Below are 17,172 nucleotides of genomic sequence, written 5' to 3' on the forward strand. Positions count from 1 at the left end.
TGTATATATTGTATGTATCATACTGAAAAAAAAAAAATTTATGTTCATATATTTCATATATATTTATGATACATACTGAAATTAAAAAAAAAAAAAAAAAAAAAAATTTATTAATTAATTTTTTTATTTTTTTTTTTTTTTTTTTTTTTTTTTTTTTTTTTTTTTTTTTTTTTTTTTTTTTTTTTTTTTTTTTTTTTTTTTTTTTTTTTTTTTTTTTTTTTTTTTTTTTTTTTTTTTAAAAAAAAAAGAAAAAAAAAAAAAAAAAAAAAAAAAAAAAAAAAAAAAAAAGAATTATACATTTCTAATTTTAATTATATATTTTTAAATATATTTATAAATCTTATCTATTAATTATTTTTATTTTTATTTTTTTTTACAATATGTTATTATATTAATATTATTTATATTATTCACATTTTTAAATTTTAATTTTGTTAATTCCAATGAATATTTATTTTGTGCTTATTTTGTTAATAAATTATTTTACAAATGTATTAAAACTCAACATTGAAATAAAATATAATTTAATATAATAAAACAATTTTTTTTTATCTTATAATGATCATATATATTTTTACAATATATAAAATATATTCGTAGAAACTACAACAATATTCTATTATAAATATCATTTTTAAAAAGAAAATATTTTTAATTGTATATATATATATATATATATATATATTTTATTCTTTGAAGTAATATAATAAGAAAAAAAAAAAAAAAAAAAATCATAAGCAAATAATATATAAATAAAAGGTTTTTTAAAAAATTCTAACAAAAAATTTGAAAATTATATTAGAAAAAAGATTAAAATTAAAAAAAAAAAAAAAAAATTAAATAAATAAATAAATAAATAAAATAAATAAAAATTTGAATAATAAATAAAAATTAATAATATATAATAATTATTATTATTTTACTCTTTTTTTTTTATTTTATTTATACATTTACATATCAAAATTGATTAAATGAAAAATGTCTTTTAATTTTCTCTTATAATCTAAATGACTATGTATGATGCCACTTGCATCATAATTTTCCACATTAGGTACTTTAACTGCAATCAAACCAGCAACATTTATTTTCCATTCCATATATCTATATAAAAATCCTAGAAGCCAATCATTTTTCGAATATACATTAATAACACGATTAGTTACTACCATACGAATTTTTTCCCATACTCTTGTACTAGTAGTAGCAGGAAGACCAATAAATATGGCATTACTTACAATATTATATAATTTCTTTGAATATAAATATTTTAAACAATAAAATATAACACGAGCACCAACTGAATAACCTATTAAAATAACAGGTCTTTGACCAACTGTATTTCTATCACTTAGAGCATCAGCTAAAATACGACCTGCTTGTTGAGCTCTTTCTCTTATTAATAAATATACATTATCTAAATTTGATGCATATTTAATTAATGCTAATGGCCATGTTAAGGCAGCACTTAAAGTACTAGCTATTGTATATTGTAACCATATTCTACTAGCTGTTATTGCAAATTCTTGTGATAACATTGTTTCAATTAATGATCCCAATGTTTTTAATAAATGATTTTCCCATTTCAAACAATATAAATCACAATAACAATTTGGAAATACCTCTAACCATGGATTTGTTATATCATCATCACTTTTAATCTCTCCACTTACACAAACACATACACTCAAAGATTTAGAAATATTACCATTCAACATAATAAATTCAAATGTTTTTATATTTGCTATTCTTCTACTATATTTGTAACCAGTCAAACCTGCTCCACCAGCACCAAACAATGAAACAATAAATGCTAAACCGCTAGCTGAAGCTAAAAATGCAGTTAAACTACTACCACCTGCACCAAGAGCCGTTAAACCTGCTATAATACCTGGAGCAGCTAATCCTGCAGTAAATGCTATTAAGGCACCACCACCTAAAGCTGCTGCAGCAATTTTCATTCTTCTAATATTTCTTCTTTTAGATGTTTCATTCGTTGATGCTTGTAAAGCACTTATTAAATCTGCTGCCAGATTTTCTTCTATCCTTAATATTAAAAGTTCATTTATTTTTAGACATTTTGCAAATTTCTGAAAGAATAAATGTATTCTTGCATTATTATTACCTGTCATTATATATGTAGTAATCAAATCTCTCAATAATACTGATTTTACTTCAGGTGCTTTTATAGGCACACCGTGATTTAAATGCTTCTCCATATCACTCTCTTCATAATAACTTTCACTTTCATATATATCCATTTTATTTACAATATGAGTTTTTATCTTAGATAAAATATCTGCATCATCTATCATATCATTTTTTAAATCTTTCTCATTCATATTTTTTCTTAATTTATTATTTTTTAAATTATTTGAATTCAAACTAATATTACTACTGTTAAGTTGTTCAGATGAATTACTATGATTTTTAATAAGATCATCAAATTCTTCATTTTTTTCTTTCTGTTTTTCACAATAAATATTACTCTTTATTTTATCTTCCCCAATTTTGTCATCTAACTTGTCTTTTTCATTACGCCCATTTGAATTTTCTTTAATCTTCTTTTTTTTCTTCTTTTTCTTCTTATTCTTTTTTTTCTTTTTATTACTTTCTTTTACTTCGTTTGGATTATCATCATCATTTTTATTATTATCAACATCATTATTTTCGTCATCATTTTTATTGTCATCATCATCCATATTATCATCATTATCCTTACTGTCATCATCATCTTTATTATTATCTCCATCCTTATTGTCATCATCATCTTTATTATTATCTCCATCCTTATTGTCACCATCATCTTTATTATTATCTCCATCCTTATTGTCACCCTCATCCTTATTATCATCTCTATCCTTGTTGTCACCTTCACCAGTTGAGGAAATTTCCTTTTCCTTTTCATTATTATCCTTACTTTCTACTTTTAGACTGTCCAATTTATTTTTATCAACAGATTTGACAACCAAGAGATCGTTATTACATCCTCCTATATTTCTAGATACATCATTATCATTTGTATGATCCGCCTTTTTCGTGTCATGTTTATTATTATTATTATTGTTATTCTTATTATAATTATTGTTATTATTTTTTTTTTTTAATATTTTTTCTTCATTCTTTTTATTTACAGAAAAGTAATCATTTATTGCTTCCTCCTTATAATTATCATCCAATTCTCTTTCAACAAACGTTTTTTTAGGTGACATGTTATTTTTTATATGAAATTTGGAGTCTTCAATTTTGAGATTCCCCTGTTCTAATAACAGTTCATTTTTTAAATACTCCTTATCTTGATCACTTTGTTCATCGTCTATATGATCATTCTGCCAAAAGTCCATTTCATTATTTAATTCTTCAACGACATTTTTAAATTTGGCATCTATATTAGCTTGAAGATTTCCTATTTTTTCTAATATATTATCAACAAATGGCTTTTCATATAGAACATAAGGTGTTTTATCTCCTGTTACTTCTCTAAGTATTTTCCTTTGATCAAATGGCTTAATAACACATTGATATGCAATTGGATCTATTACTAATAAATCAGCTAACTGTTTTAGGAAATTTTTACATAATTCATCTAAATGATTTTGTATATCTTCATCTTCAAATGAATCTATATGTTTTATTATAATGCATGCAAATAAAGCTAAAATATTTTCTTTAATATCAGTTGGTATAGTAACAAATTTATCATTATTTATTGGTATATATTGTAAACGTAATGCTTCTAAATTAGCATTTAATCTTTTTTTGTGTAATATCTTTTCTTGCTTTTTAATATAATTAATAGTCTCCTGTTCTAACAAATCAGGTAGATCATTAAACGTATATTTTTCAAAAATATTTGAAGACAAATTTTTGACAAATGAATAACTTTTAAAATATTGTGATGATATCTCATCATCTTTATGTTCTTGTAAATCACTAGGAGGACGAATAAGTATATTATCATCTATTCCGTCATCCTTATCATTAATTTTATTCTTTTTATTATATGATAATAAATTCTCATTATTATAATATTTTGATTTATCTATATTAAACCGATCATAATTTTCTTCTATATTTATATTTATTTCTTCCGAAGAATTTTCATTAGAATAATCTTTTTTTTTATCATTAAAATGATGATGAAAAATTTTACTATTATTATTATAACATGTTGAAGAACTTTTACATAAACTTTTTAAAAATGCTTCTTCAATTTCTTTATTTTTTACTGGACTTATGTCACTCAAAAAAACTTTTCCTTCTTCTATTTGTTTCTTTATATCTTTATCTATTCCTTTCACCACATGTATTGATTCTACAGTTAATATAGTTTTGTTAGATCCTTGAAATATTTGTTTTTCACTTACATAATCATCATCACTAATATCAGGATTAAAGTTATTTTTTAACATTACTCAAACAAAAAAAAAAAAAAATAATAATAATAATAATAAAGAAATAAGAAATAAGAAATAAGAAAAAAGAAATACAAATAATATATTATTATATATATGTATATTATTTATAAAGATATGATCCTTTAAAAATCTTCATAAATATGTCAAATATAACAACAAATTGTTATATTAATATAAATACATATATTTTATTTATTAATATGCCTTTATATTTTTTCTTGTTTATTCTAATATTAAATAAAAAAGAAATTTCATACATAAAAATGTTATATTTCACGAAAAAAAAAATTTTTTAAAAAACATAAAAAAAAAAAAAAAAAAAGCAACGAAAAAATATATCAATCTTCAAAATAATTCAAATACTGAAAGTTCTTTTAATTATATATATTAAATATAAAAAAATACACCACTGTTTTTTTTCGTTTTAATTTAGAATGAATTTAATTTTATAAATATAATAATTCTATATATATATATATATATATATATAATATTTATATATTTTTACATATAAAAAATAATTTGTATTTATTATAAAATAATCATATTTACATAACATATATTATATTTTATATTAATAATATATTATACATTTTTTAAAAGCATTATATAAATTTTTTTTCATTCAATAAATTTATTTATCTTTTAACATTAACATTACCTATTGCTTTCAAAAAATATTTTACATTTACATTGATACATTATATACATATGCATCTATAAATATATATATTTCTATTCTTTAATAATTTTATTATATATAATTTCTTCCTTTCAATATTGAAAAAAATAAATAAAGAAGTTATTTATTATACCATATTTAATATATATACAATATATATATATGTTACATATATATATTTTTTATATATAATAAATATTACTAATAATATATATATTTAATTACATTAACGTCATGAACTTTTTAAATGTAATTATACATATATAATATTATATAGTCAAAAAAAAAGAAATGAAGAAAAAAGGTAAAAAAAAAAAAAATATAAATATATTTTTTTTCTTATATGAATTAAAATGATAGATAAATGTGCTACATATTTCTAAAAAAAAAATAATTTATTATTCATTTGAAAGAAAAATGAAAATTTATAAATTAAAAAAAAAAAAAAAAAATTATATATATAATATAATTTTTACAAATGATACTTTGAAAAGGATATACAAATAATTAAAATTTCATTTTGTTTCAATAAATATGAAATTAGTAAATATCCATGAAGTCATAAAATATAGGGCATTTTATTATAATTATATATATATATATATATATATATATATATATAATATATATATATTTATATATTAATACATTTTCATATTTAACTTTTAATAAAAGTAAAGCTTTACATATGCGTTAAAGTATCAAAATATTCTTGAAATACCATTTATAATAATTTGTTCATTTTTTAAAAAGGCTTAATTATAATAAAACTTTTTTTTTTATATAATCGAAGTTTCAAAAAAAGTTATAAAAATGTAATATATATATATCAAATAAATTACATTTATATATACATTTGATATATATGAAATAATACTCCATATTTAATTTAAATTTAATAAAAAAAAACAAAAAAAATAGTAATAATAAATATTAATAATATTAAAATAGGTAAAAAAAATATTAGACTATTTTTTCGAATATGTCCACATATACAATATTAATAATAATAATAATAATAATATAAGAATAATTTATACACAACTATATTTATATGCAAATTTATAATTATGTAATGTTTAAAAATATGAACGTTTTTATCTTTATGTGTATCGTAATCCTTCCAATTAGTATACATAAAATTAAAGAATTATAATAAAAAGGAATAAGTAAAACACATAGGAAAATTATTAAATAAAGGGAATTTTGAAAATGTTTAGCATAAATATGTATATATCATTTTGTATTATTTATATTATATTTGATTAATGGGGCTTTTTAAATGATGAAAGGTATTTGATATCCTATTTTTTTTTTTTTTTTTTTAATATGTATTAGTTAACTTATTTTACATATTTTTAAAAACAGAATATATTACATTCCTATAAATATATATATATATATATATATATATATACATTTATATGTTTATATTTATATGATTATATTTATATGTTTATATTTATATGTTTATATATTTATATCCCTCATTTTGTAATATATTTAATATATATCCATATTTATATAATTTATTTTATGTGTTCCATCCTGAAAATATTGAATATAATTAATAACACCATACTTCCATTTACTTATGCCGGTATCAGCCAATATAAGACTTCCATTACAGTATTCATTAACCTTTTTATTTCTTTGAATAGTATGTCCATTAACCAATTTATTGGCATTTAATTTTGTTAGTGTTTTAGAGAGAGATTTACATACATTATTTCTAAAAGGTATTTCTCTAGCACGAGCAAAATATCTATTAAATGTCGGTCCATGCAAACAACAAACACAGAATCTTTGACCACTCCTTTTTTTGCGTTTGAATAATTCACAATTATTTTTTATTTCATTCTTTCCTTCCTTATTTATCTCATCAATACCATACTTAGCAAAATAAGGCATTATACTAGCATGTGAAAATAAAATATCATTTACTTTGATTATAAAAGGTTGTTCCAATAAATAATTATATAATATTTCACCTTTTTTAAATAAATTATTTCTGGCTTCAAATTCCTGTACATATCTGTTCTGGTCACTAAACTCTAGACAAATGTTTTTAACTTCATGATTACCTAATATTAATTGTATTTGTGAATTTAATGGTTTTGCCTTTATATTATAGTTTTGAATAAAATATAAAATTTTTATATCATCATAAGTTGGGTCTAAAACATCCCCAGTTATTATCACTAGCACATTTCGTCTTATTGCATTATCTTCTTCATCAATTATATCCTCATTTAATAAAATCTGTTTTAAAGCATCCAAATCACTATGTAAATCACTGATACTAAATAAATCATGTTCCCATTTTATATTTGAATAACTTTCATTATATACATAACTAAATTGCCATATAATGATCAAAAATATATATATACATGAAAAATTCCTTAAATATGATATACTCATATTTAAATTTGTACGATGAATAAATTATATTGAAAATTTTTTAATAATAATTATAATTTTATATATATATATATATATATATGTATATTTACTTTTTAGCTTTTTTTTTTTTTTTTTTTTTTGCACCATAAAATAATAATTTTTCAACTGTTATAATTATACAGAATTAAAAACTATACATATATATATATATATATATATATATAATCATATTAATTATTTACGTAAAATATTAAAGACACACTTATATTTTAAATATATTTATCATTTTTATTATTAGTAATATTTATATAAGATGACATATTATTTTTTTATACGTTTAAAGGTTTAATGTGACCATAAAAGAAGTACAATAAACTTGTAAATATATAATTATATTAAAATATAACTTCAGAGGTAAAATAATAATTATGCACAATTAATACTTTAACATATTCTATATAAAAAACTGATATGTTTCTTTCATTCATTTAAAATGGTTGTATATTTTATTTTATATTTTCCCTTATGAATAATCAAATATACAAAAACATTAAAAATGAAAATAAAAATAAAAATAAAAATAAAATTATAATATTGTAGAATATAATAAAATAAAGTCAAATGAAATAAAATAAAAATAATAAATTTATTCTATAATCTTACAACACTTTCCACACTGCATATTTGTATATAACAATATTTGGAATGTACGAAAAGTAGTACGTCTAAAAATTTATATATAAAAATAAAATATACATTAACAATATATACCATATATTATATATATATATATATATATATATATATATATATATTTTAAGTACATAAATCTAATTAAACTATGTTGGATGTATTCTTTGTATATATATTTTTTTACTATATTACATATTATGATGATTTAACCGAAGAAAGTGCACTAATAAGAAATAAATATATATATTGTATATTTAATTAAAATGGAAAAAAATAATTAACAGGTGGAACATATAAATACATAAATATATCTTATTTTTAATTAAATATATATATATATATATATATATATATATATATATATATGTGTATGTATTCATAATATTATATCATTTTACAAAATTAGATATATATATATATATATTATTGATTTTCATATAAAACTTCCGGAATAAATGATTTTATGTTTAAATGCAATATACTCTTTAAGCATGCTTTAGTTTCTTGAGGGTTGCTAACCCATAATGTTAAACTACAAAATCTGTTAAGTATAATATAAATGAATAAAAAAGTGAAACATAAACATGTATATATATATATATATATATATTTACAGATTTATACTTAGTTGTAGTATAGATCTATTTTTTTTTTTTTTTTTTTTTTTTTTTTTTTAATTATGTACATATATATAAATCTAACCTTGTTGGAAAATCATTTCCTGAGTGTAAGAACTGGTCACCGATATGGCAACATTTTTTTTTTTGTATTTTTAATAACTTTTGTAATATTAATAGGCCTTCCGCTTTATTTCCAACGTCTACCCATAAATCCTGTCCTCCATTAAATGCACAATAAGGTGCCGTTATTTCTATAAGAAAAAAATAATATTGATATAAAAATTAATTATAAAGTATTTTAGCATATATAAGTTAAAATTATAAAAATATAAAAATGTTCATATATACATATATATATATATATATATATATATATATATATTTATTTATAAAATTTTTCATTTTGAATTACTGTTTTTTATAATTTCTTTTTTTATACGAATTACTGCTTCTTCCAATACTTCATATTTTATCATGTAATTCTTTTGTTCTGCAAACAAAATATAATAAATAAATTATATAATTCAATTAATATACCTTATTTTAATAAGTGATACCAACTTTTATATTAATTATTATTTTAACGCATTACCGTTTTTAATATTTAAAGATGGTATTTTATTAGGAACCAAACCAATTGATTTTTCTTTTCTTTGAATTTGTGCACATAAACCAAAGTCTCTTATAACTTTTTCTAAACATTTCTCCGATATATTTAATATATCCTGAACAGTGTCATAATCAACAAACTTTTTATAATGTCTCCACTCATTTTCAGGTACTGAATATAAGGTAGCTTCTTCGTTACATCTATATTAAATATAACATTTTATATATAAATAATTGGGTATTTAAATATATACATGCAGAAATAATACTCATGCATACATTTTGTCATAAATAATATTCTTTATATTTCTCCTTTGTTATTAAATAATCATTTTCAGAAATATTAATGAATACATACGGAACATATATATATTTTATCTTTTGTATTTTATTTTTTCATTTTATATTTTACTTGAATAAATAATTACTTTCCCCACCCATAACATAAAAGTTTTTATATGATCCATCTTTAATATTATGCTTCGAAAAATATTTTAACAAATTCTCTAATCGTTTTTGATATTTTTCTGCATCATCGTTGTAAGCTAAAAATATAAATATATATATATATATATATATATATACATATTTTAATCATTTATACATATCAGATATATTTTTACATTCTTATACTTACAAGCTGCTGTCACTATGGCAATGTTCATTTTCTTCAATAAACATGATATATAGCTAGCTAAAACGTCATCATTAAAATCATGACCATCCGGATATAGTGTTTCGTCAGCATCAAAGGTTAATAAATCTAGGCCTTCTTCAAGGGACAAAATCTTATAAGATAAATATGTAAATATATAGGCATATTAAAATATATAGATAATTTTATATGTATAAGAGTTTACAAATATGTACATACATATATATATATATATATATATATATATATATGTATGTATATATGGTTTATTATTTTTTTTATTTACTTGAGCAAGATTAAGTATATGTCTAACTTCATTGAATGTTGGTGGAGCATACAATCTTTTCGTAATACGATATTTTTTATTATATGTGTGAAAAGCCTTTGTTATAGGTAATTTTGTAAAAAATATTCCTATAATAAAAATATATATATATATATATATATATATATATAATGTCTTAATACTTGAATATATTTCTTAATTTTTCCATTTTAATTTACTAACCAACATCATCTATCAAATATTTCAATCGACTATGTTGTGGATTATAATAATGATCAATAAACATTTCTTCTATGCTTAATAATACATTATCAATATTTTTGTCAATACAATTGGATACAAACAGAGATCTAAATATTTCTACAAGAAACATTATCAAACTGTCTTTGTTTTTTAATTGATTGTAGCTATAACGATTATTCCACTGAACAATATTTTTTTTCATATCTGAATTCATAACTATAAGTTATTGTAAAATAAAAAAATATAATTATAAATATAAATATATATATATATAAATATATATATATATATATTAAATAATGCAAATTTAAAACACATTTCATATTTTTTAAATATATTTATATTTACCATTTCTATCTGATAAAGTAAAAAAATCATATGGGTCTTGTTCAGAAGAACCTAAAGGAATATCCTCGATATTATCGAATGTATTTATGTCCAAATTCTTCATCTTTATAAATAATAATTTTTCATTATAATTTCAGAATTCATCACATAAGAAAATTTTATTTCCTAAACAACGAAAATAATATAATATGTATTTGATATATATATATTTATATTTTACAGCTTAGTAGACAAAAGGCTACATAAAAAAAGTTCAAATGGTTATGTATAGATTACGAACATATACATATTAATAAATATATATATAATATATTTAAAAAAAAATATATGTATATAATATATATATATATATATATAATAATAACGTTGCAGTAAGTGAATTTATTTTTGATTTTTTAATAAATTATTTATATTTCTCCTTTACAAGAATTACAATATCCTTATTGTTATTTTTTTATTTTTATAGTTATTTTAATATCTTTTAATGAAATAATATTGAAAAGAAATTTATATTTTAATCATTATATGTGGGTTAATTAAATATATTAAAACGAGGCATTAAATGAAATATATTGTTTTTATATATGCACATGTTAAATAATTCTATGTGGATTATTATATACAATTTCAAATATATATATATTATATATATGTGTGTATATAAATCTATATATATCTTTTTTTTTTTTTATTGATGTAAATACCACATATTTTGTTCGTAACAACTAGGCCTTTTGTGTTGTTTGTAGAACCTTCCATGTTTTAATATATTTTATAAATATTTTTTTAAATCTTTTTGAATAGTTTATTTTTATAAAATTATTTTAGTTGTTGAAAATTATAAAAAATATATAAATTAATATATATATGTATATATATATATATATATATATATATATATATATTATTTTTTTTCACGTGCATATTAATATATATATATATTTGTAATAATTTTGAACATATAAATATTTATATAGAATTTTTATTTTTAATTGATAAAAATTGAAAACATATTAATATAATTCATACAAAAGAATAAATAATAATAAATTTATGAAAATAATTAAAAAAAAAAAAAAAAATACATAAATCAATCTATACATGTATTACATACATATGTAAGATATTAATTTTTTTTGAAATTTTTATTTGCGTTATTATCTTTGTAATTTTTTTTATAATGAGCATTTTTCTTTTGGTTATAATTTTTTTGATATTTTTGATCTCCTTTTTTTTGCGTCCAATTTGATTTCTCCTCTTTCATTTGTGTTCTTCTCTCTTGCATAAACATAAATCTATAAAATGGGAAAAAAGAATAATGTAATGAAAATATTAACAATGTAAAGAATGTATCATATGTGAATATATAAAAGGATAATGATATATATAAATGGATAACATGGATATATACAAATAAAAATATACATATATATAAAAATGTATGATAACATATATATAAAAATGTATAACATATATATAAAAATGTATGATAACATATATATAAAAATGTATAACATATATACATATATATATATATATATATATATATATATATTTTTATGATTTATTTACTTTGGATTTTTCATGTTTAGGGCCAACTCGTTTTGCTCCATTACTTCATTTACATTTTCAGCTAACTTAAGAGCCATATTTTGTAGGGTAGTTGGATTAACTTTACTAATAAGTATAAATTTACTACTTTCATTCCAGAAAGCTGGTATTTCTTGATTTATCATCATTTTACTTAATATGGAATGTACAACATTTTGATTTAAATCAAACATAACACATAATTGATCAATAGAAAATGATTCATATATTGATATATATCTAAATATATATGTTCTCATAGCTTCTTGTTTAATTTTTTCTTTAAGTATATTTTGTACTTTTTCTTTATCTGGGAATTTTGGCCAGATTGATAAACTAAAAATTTTTTCACAACATAATTTCCAGTTACCTTTTTGTAAATGTTTTGTTGCTAATATAATAATTTCTTTATTATTTTCAGGAGGATTGTTAAATATTTGTTTATCATATATATCTAGAAATCTTCTGAATTGTCGTGATATAATATCTTTTTTTGATTCATATGTATTTTTTGCTAAATTTGGTACTTCTAATAACATGGCACATATATTATTTACACATTCTATTAATTCTATTGATATATGCATATGATATGATAATAATCGTCTTTTTTCTGCTCTTTCTTGTTCTAGTGTTTTTTCTTGATTTTTTAAATTTGATATACCTTGAGCTATTAATTCCTTATGTTTATTTTGTGAACAAATTTCCATTAAGCAACAATGAGCTTCATATATTTTTCCATGTCTAAATGCACATAAACCTAATTGTATTAAATTACGATTATATAATATTTGGGTTTGAATATCTGAATTCATAGCTAATTCATGTACATTAGCTACATTTAATAATTCCTTGGCTTCCAAATATTGATCATATAAACTTTTATTATAAGATAATTGTAATAAAGCTTTTACCTTTTGTTGTTTCGTTCCAAACTCAAATATTTCATATACATACTCTTCAATAATTTTAGGTGGATTAATACTATCATTATTAATTAAATTTTCATCAAACAATTCATTTTCAATTCTTTTTTTTTTTTTGCCTTGTCCATCTTCCTTCGCTGCAACACTATTTGAATTATTCAATGAATCTGATGACATATCTTTTCCATTCATAATGTATGTCCATATTTGTTTAAATAATATTTCAGGTTTATAATACATATGCTCTAAAATTCTTGAAGATATGTGAATAGCTAAATCAGGCATATTTTTTATACATTTCACATAATTATATCCTTTTTTTAATAAACCTATCATATGTATTGTTTTACCTAATCTTTTTCGATATTCTTCTGTTTGAACATCTATATATAATAAAGCTTTCAATAATTCATCATCTAATTTTGCTAAGAATGATATAAGTGTTTTACATGATTTTATGATTTTTTCTTTTTCATTAGTAGTTTCTTCTGTTATTTCTTCTGCTATGTTTATTGATACTAAATAAAAGTTTTCATTTTGAATTAATATATCTAAAATAAGTTCTACATATTTAAATACTTTATTCCATATATTAAAAGACATATATGTATATACACTAGATACTACATCAAATTCTAAATTAATTAAATGTTCTAAAACTTCTATATAAGATTGTGTACTAATAGTTTTTGCTAATTCACATAATTTAGATAATATATTAATATGTTCATGTTTATCTAATCCTTTTCTACCTCTTTTCTCTATAACTAATTTAACTCTTTCCCTTATAACATCTTCAGTTAAATTCTTGGTACTTAATAATTCTGCATATCCTTTATTTTTAGCTGATTGTGCATCTTCCACAACACGACTAGCTTTTTCTTCTTTTTTCGTAGATTCTTTTTTTACTTTTTTCTGTTTAACTGTTTTTTTCTTTTCCACTTTTGTGCTGGTTTTTAAACCCCATTTACTCATAGCACTTTTTGTTTTATCATCTTCTTCATCAGAAACATAATTATCATCTTCACTATAAGACCAATCGTCACTATCATCATCATCATCGTCGTCATCTGCTTCATCTTCTTTGTCTTCATCATTATCATCGTCATAATCATCTTTTTCCTCTTTCTTTTCTTTACCTTTTTTTGATTTTGTTTTACTACTTATTTTCTTTTTCCCTTTTGCATCTCCATCATCATCTTGATCTTTTTCATCTTCATTATCATCATCTTGTTCTTGTTGTCCTTCTTCTTCTTCTTCCTCCTCCTCTTCATCGTCCTCTTCATCATCTTCATCATCATCATCCATATCCTTCTTTCTGTCATCTTTAAAGTCGTCAGGGTTTTCATTATATATGTTTAATTTTTCTTGATAAAATTCACTACATTTTCTAATTTTGGCTCTTAATTTATTTAACGTTTGTGCTTTGTTTTTGCTCAAATTTTTTTTTTCTACATTATTCTGGAATGTGTTTTCAACATATTTAGATAATTTATCCAAGTATATGATAGCAAAATTAGGGATACAATCAGCACTTTCTTTTATCATAAATTTATATAAATTTTCATAATCTTTTAAAAGGAGATTAAAATCATTATTATCCATATTTTCATTTATGCTATCTCCTGTAGTTTCATAAAAATGTAGCCTTTTTCCTTCATACGTTTTAATAACTCTTTCTTCTTCTTCTGAGCTACTACTATCTATAGCGGCCCACCTTTCTGCCTGTGCAGACACAATTGGCTTCTTTTCCTATAAACACGAAAAAAAAAAAAAAATAAAATAATCACACAAATGTAAATAAAATAAATATATATATATATAAGCGTTACTTATATAACTCCATTTACACAAAAAATATAATAGTTAAATATAAAATTAAATATTAATTGAATGAATAACAATAGTTAGCATATAATAAATCAAGCTACATATTACAGCATATAATATATAAATATATATATATATATATTTTTATATTAATATATAATACAATTTTTTATTAATTTTATTATGTATACATATAATATATGTATTTTTCTAATAATTTTATTTCATATATATATATATAATTTTTTTTTAATACCTCAACTTCACTCTCTGAAGATTCTGTTACATTATCCCCACTATCTTCATCTATTGCCTTGGCCCAAAATTTCGATTGCATTTTTAAAAAAATTTATAAAAAATTAATTGAAAAAAAAAAAAAAAAAAAAAGGGGAATTGTTTTATATACCAAATTTATTATGTAGATATAAATATGTAAATATATATATATATATATATATATATATATATATATATATATATATATATATATATATATATATGACTATATTTAATTACATAAAAGAATAAAAAATATAAAATATATTATATATCTAATATATATATTTATAAATAAAAAAAATTCAACGGAAATTATAAATATATATATAAAATAAATAAAAATATATATATATATATATATATAAAAAAAAAAAATAAAAATTAAAACGATCTTATAAAAATAAAGAACAAAATTATTATTTTGTGCTTATAATAAAATTATATTTTTTTTAATATATATATATATATAATAAAAATAAAATATATGTAAAATGTATATATATATGGGGACTTATAAAGATAATATATATTACAATAATATTAAAATTATAAAATATAAAAAAATATACATATATATATAAGTATATATATAATTATATTTTTATATTTTATATATGAATAAATTATTATATGATAAATATATGTGATATATATATAATATCTTATTATTAAAATGGGATATAATATATATAATATATTTTATTTTTATATATATTCATGAGGTTTAATATATATGAAAATTTATACAGTGATATTTTATATATACAATATATATATATATATATATATAAATACATATTTTTTTTTCTATTTCAAATAAAACTAAAAAAAGAGAATTAAAAAAATTATATATAATATAATATTTCTCTTATTATAATAATATTATGTTCGGGCTTCTTTTTGTTTTCTTATGAATTTATATATTATTATTATGTATATACTATATGTTATAATGTAATTTATATATATTAATTTTTTTTAAAGAAGAATAAATTGAATCTTTTATTTTTTATATTTCTATGCATTTATATAATAAATATCAAAATAAAAAATATATAAATTCCACATAGCTATACTTCTTTATTTTACTCTTTTTTTATTAGTTTATTTGTAAAATTCTTACAACATTTTTCTTTTTTTAACACAGAAATGAAAAAAAAAATGTATATAAATTTATATATATATATATATATATATATATATATATATATATATATATATTCTTTTTAGTTAAAAAAATATAATAATGATTTATAATATATATATAATAGCATATATATAATAATATATTAATTTCTCCATATAATAATTAAATGTTGAATTTTTTCTTTTATTATAATATAAAATATAAGTATTTTTTTTAAGTTTTTTACTTAATTTTGTATCTTATAAATGAAATATAGATAATTTATAAGTGTGTTGATAAAGAAATACACAAAAGAAAAAAAAATATATATAAAATAATAAAATATAAAAATATAAAAGGATATAAAATATATTACATATATACACACTTATATGTATATTATATATATATATATATATATTAAATTATTTAGAATAATATTTTTGTGCAATCGGTTTTATCTT

The 17,172-nt window shown here is 18.8% G+C and overlaps 4 protein-coding genes across 4 annotated transcripts; all 4 read right to left on the bottom strand.

Moving 5' to 3' along the window:
• Positions 1-950: 950 nt before the first annotated feature.
• PGSY75_1205900 (conserved protein, unknown function) lies at positions 951-4,409 on the bottom strand (the record flags this gene model as incomplete). Its single annotated transcript, XM_018786649.1, has 1 exon — positions 951-4,409. One exon carries the CDS (start codon positions 4,407-4,409, stop codon positions 951-953), a length of 3,459 nt encoding a protein of 1,152 aa, XP_018640514.1.
• Positions 4,410-6,600: 2,191 nt separating this feature from the next.
• Positions 6,601-7,521, bottom strand: PGSY75_1206000 (shewanella-like protein phosphatase 2; the record flags this gene model as incomplete). The annotated part of the gene is made up of 1 exon (XM_018786650.1): positions 6,601-7,521. The coding sequence occupies one exon, from the start codon at positions 7,519-7,521 to the stop codon at positions 6,601-6,603; it is 921 nt and encodes a 306-aa protein (XP_018640515.1).
• Positions 7,522-8,619: 1,098 nt separating this feature from the next.
• Positions 8,620-11,060, bottom strand: PGSY75_1206100 (putative IMP-specific 5'-nucleotidase; the record flags this gene model as incomplete). Its single annotated transcript, XM_018786651.1, has 9 exons — positions 8,620-8,737; positions 8,899-9,067; positions 9,229-9,306; positions 9,409-9,626; positions 9,838-9,970; positions 10,063-10,213; positions 10,367-10,494; positions 10,589-10,825; positions 10,958-11,060. The coding sequence occupies 9 exons, from the start codon at positions 11,058-11,060 to the stop codon at positions 8,620-8,622; spliced, it is 1,335 nt and encodes a 444-aa protein (XP_018640516.1).
• Positions 11,061-12,083: 1,023 nt separating this feature from the next.
• PGSY75_1206200 (putative eukaryotic translation initiation factor 3 subunit 8) lies at positions 12,084-15,640 on the bottom strand (the record flags this gene model as incomplete). The annotated part of the gene is made up of 3 exons (XM_018786652.1): positions 12,084-12,252; positions 12,530-15,225; positions 15,560-15,640. The coding sequence occupies 3 exons, from the start codon at positions 15,638-15,640 to the stop codon at positions 12,084-12,086; spliced, it is 2,946 nt and encodes a 981-aa protein (XP_018640517.1).
• Positions 15,641-17,172: the final 1,532 nt, after the last annotated feature.

This window comes from Plasmodium gaboni, chromosome 12 (assembly GCF_001602025.1).
Source record: "Plasmodium gaboni strain SY75 chromosome 12, whole genome shotgun sequence".
Lineage (NCBI taxonomy): Eukaryota > Apicomplexa > Aconoidasida > Haemosporida > Plasmodiidae > Plasmodium > Plasmodium gaboni.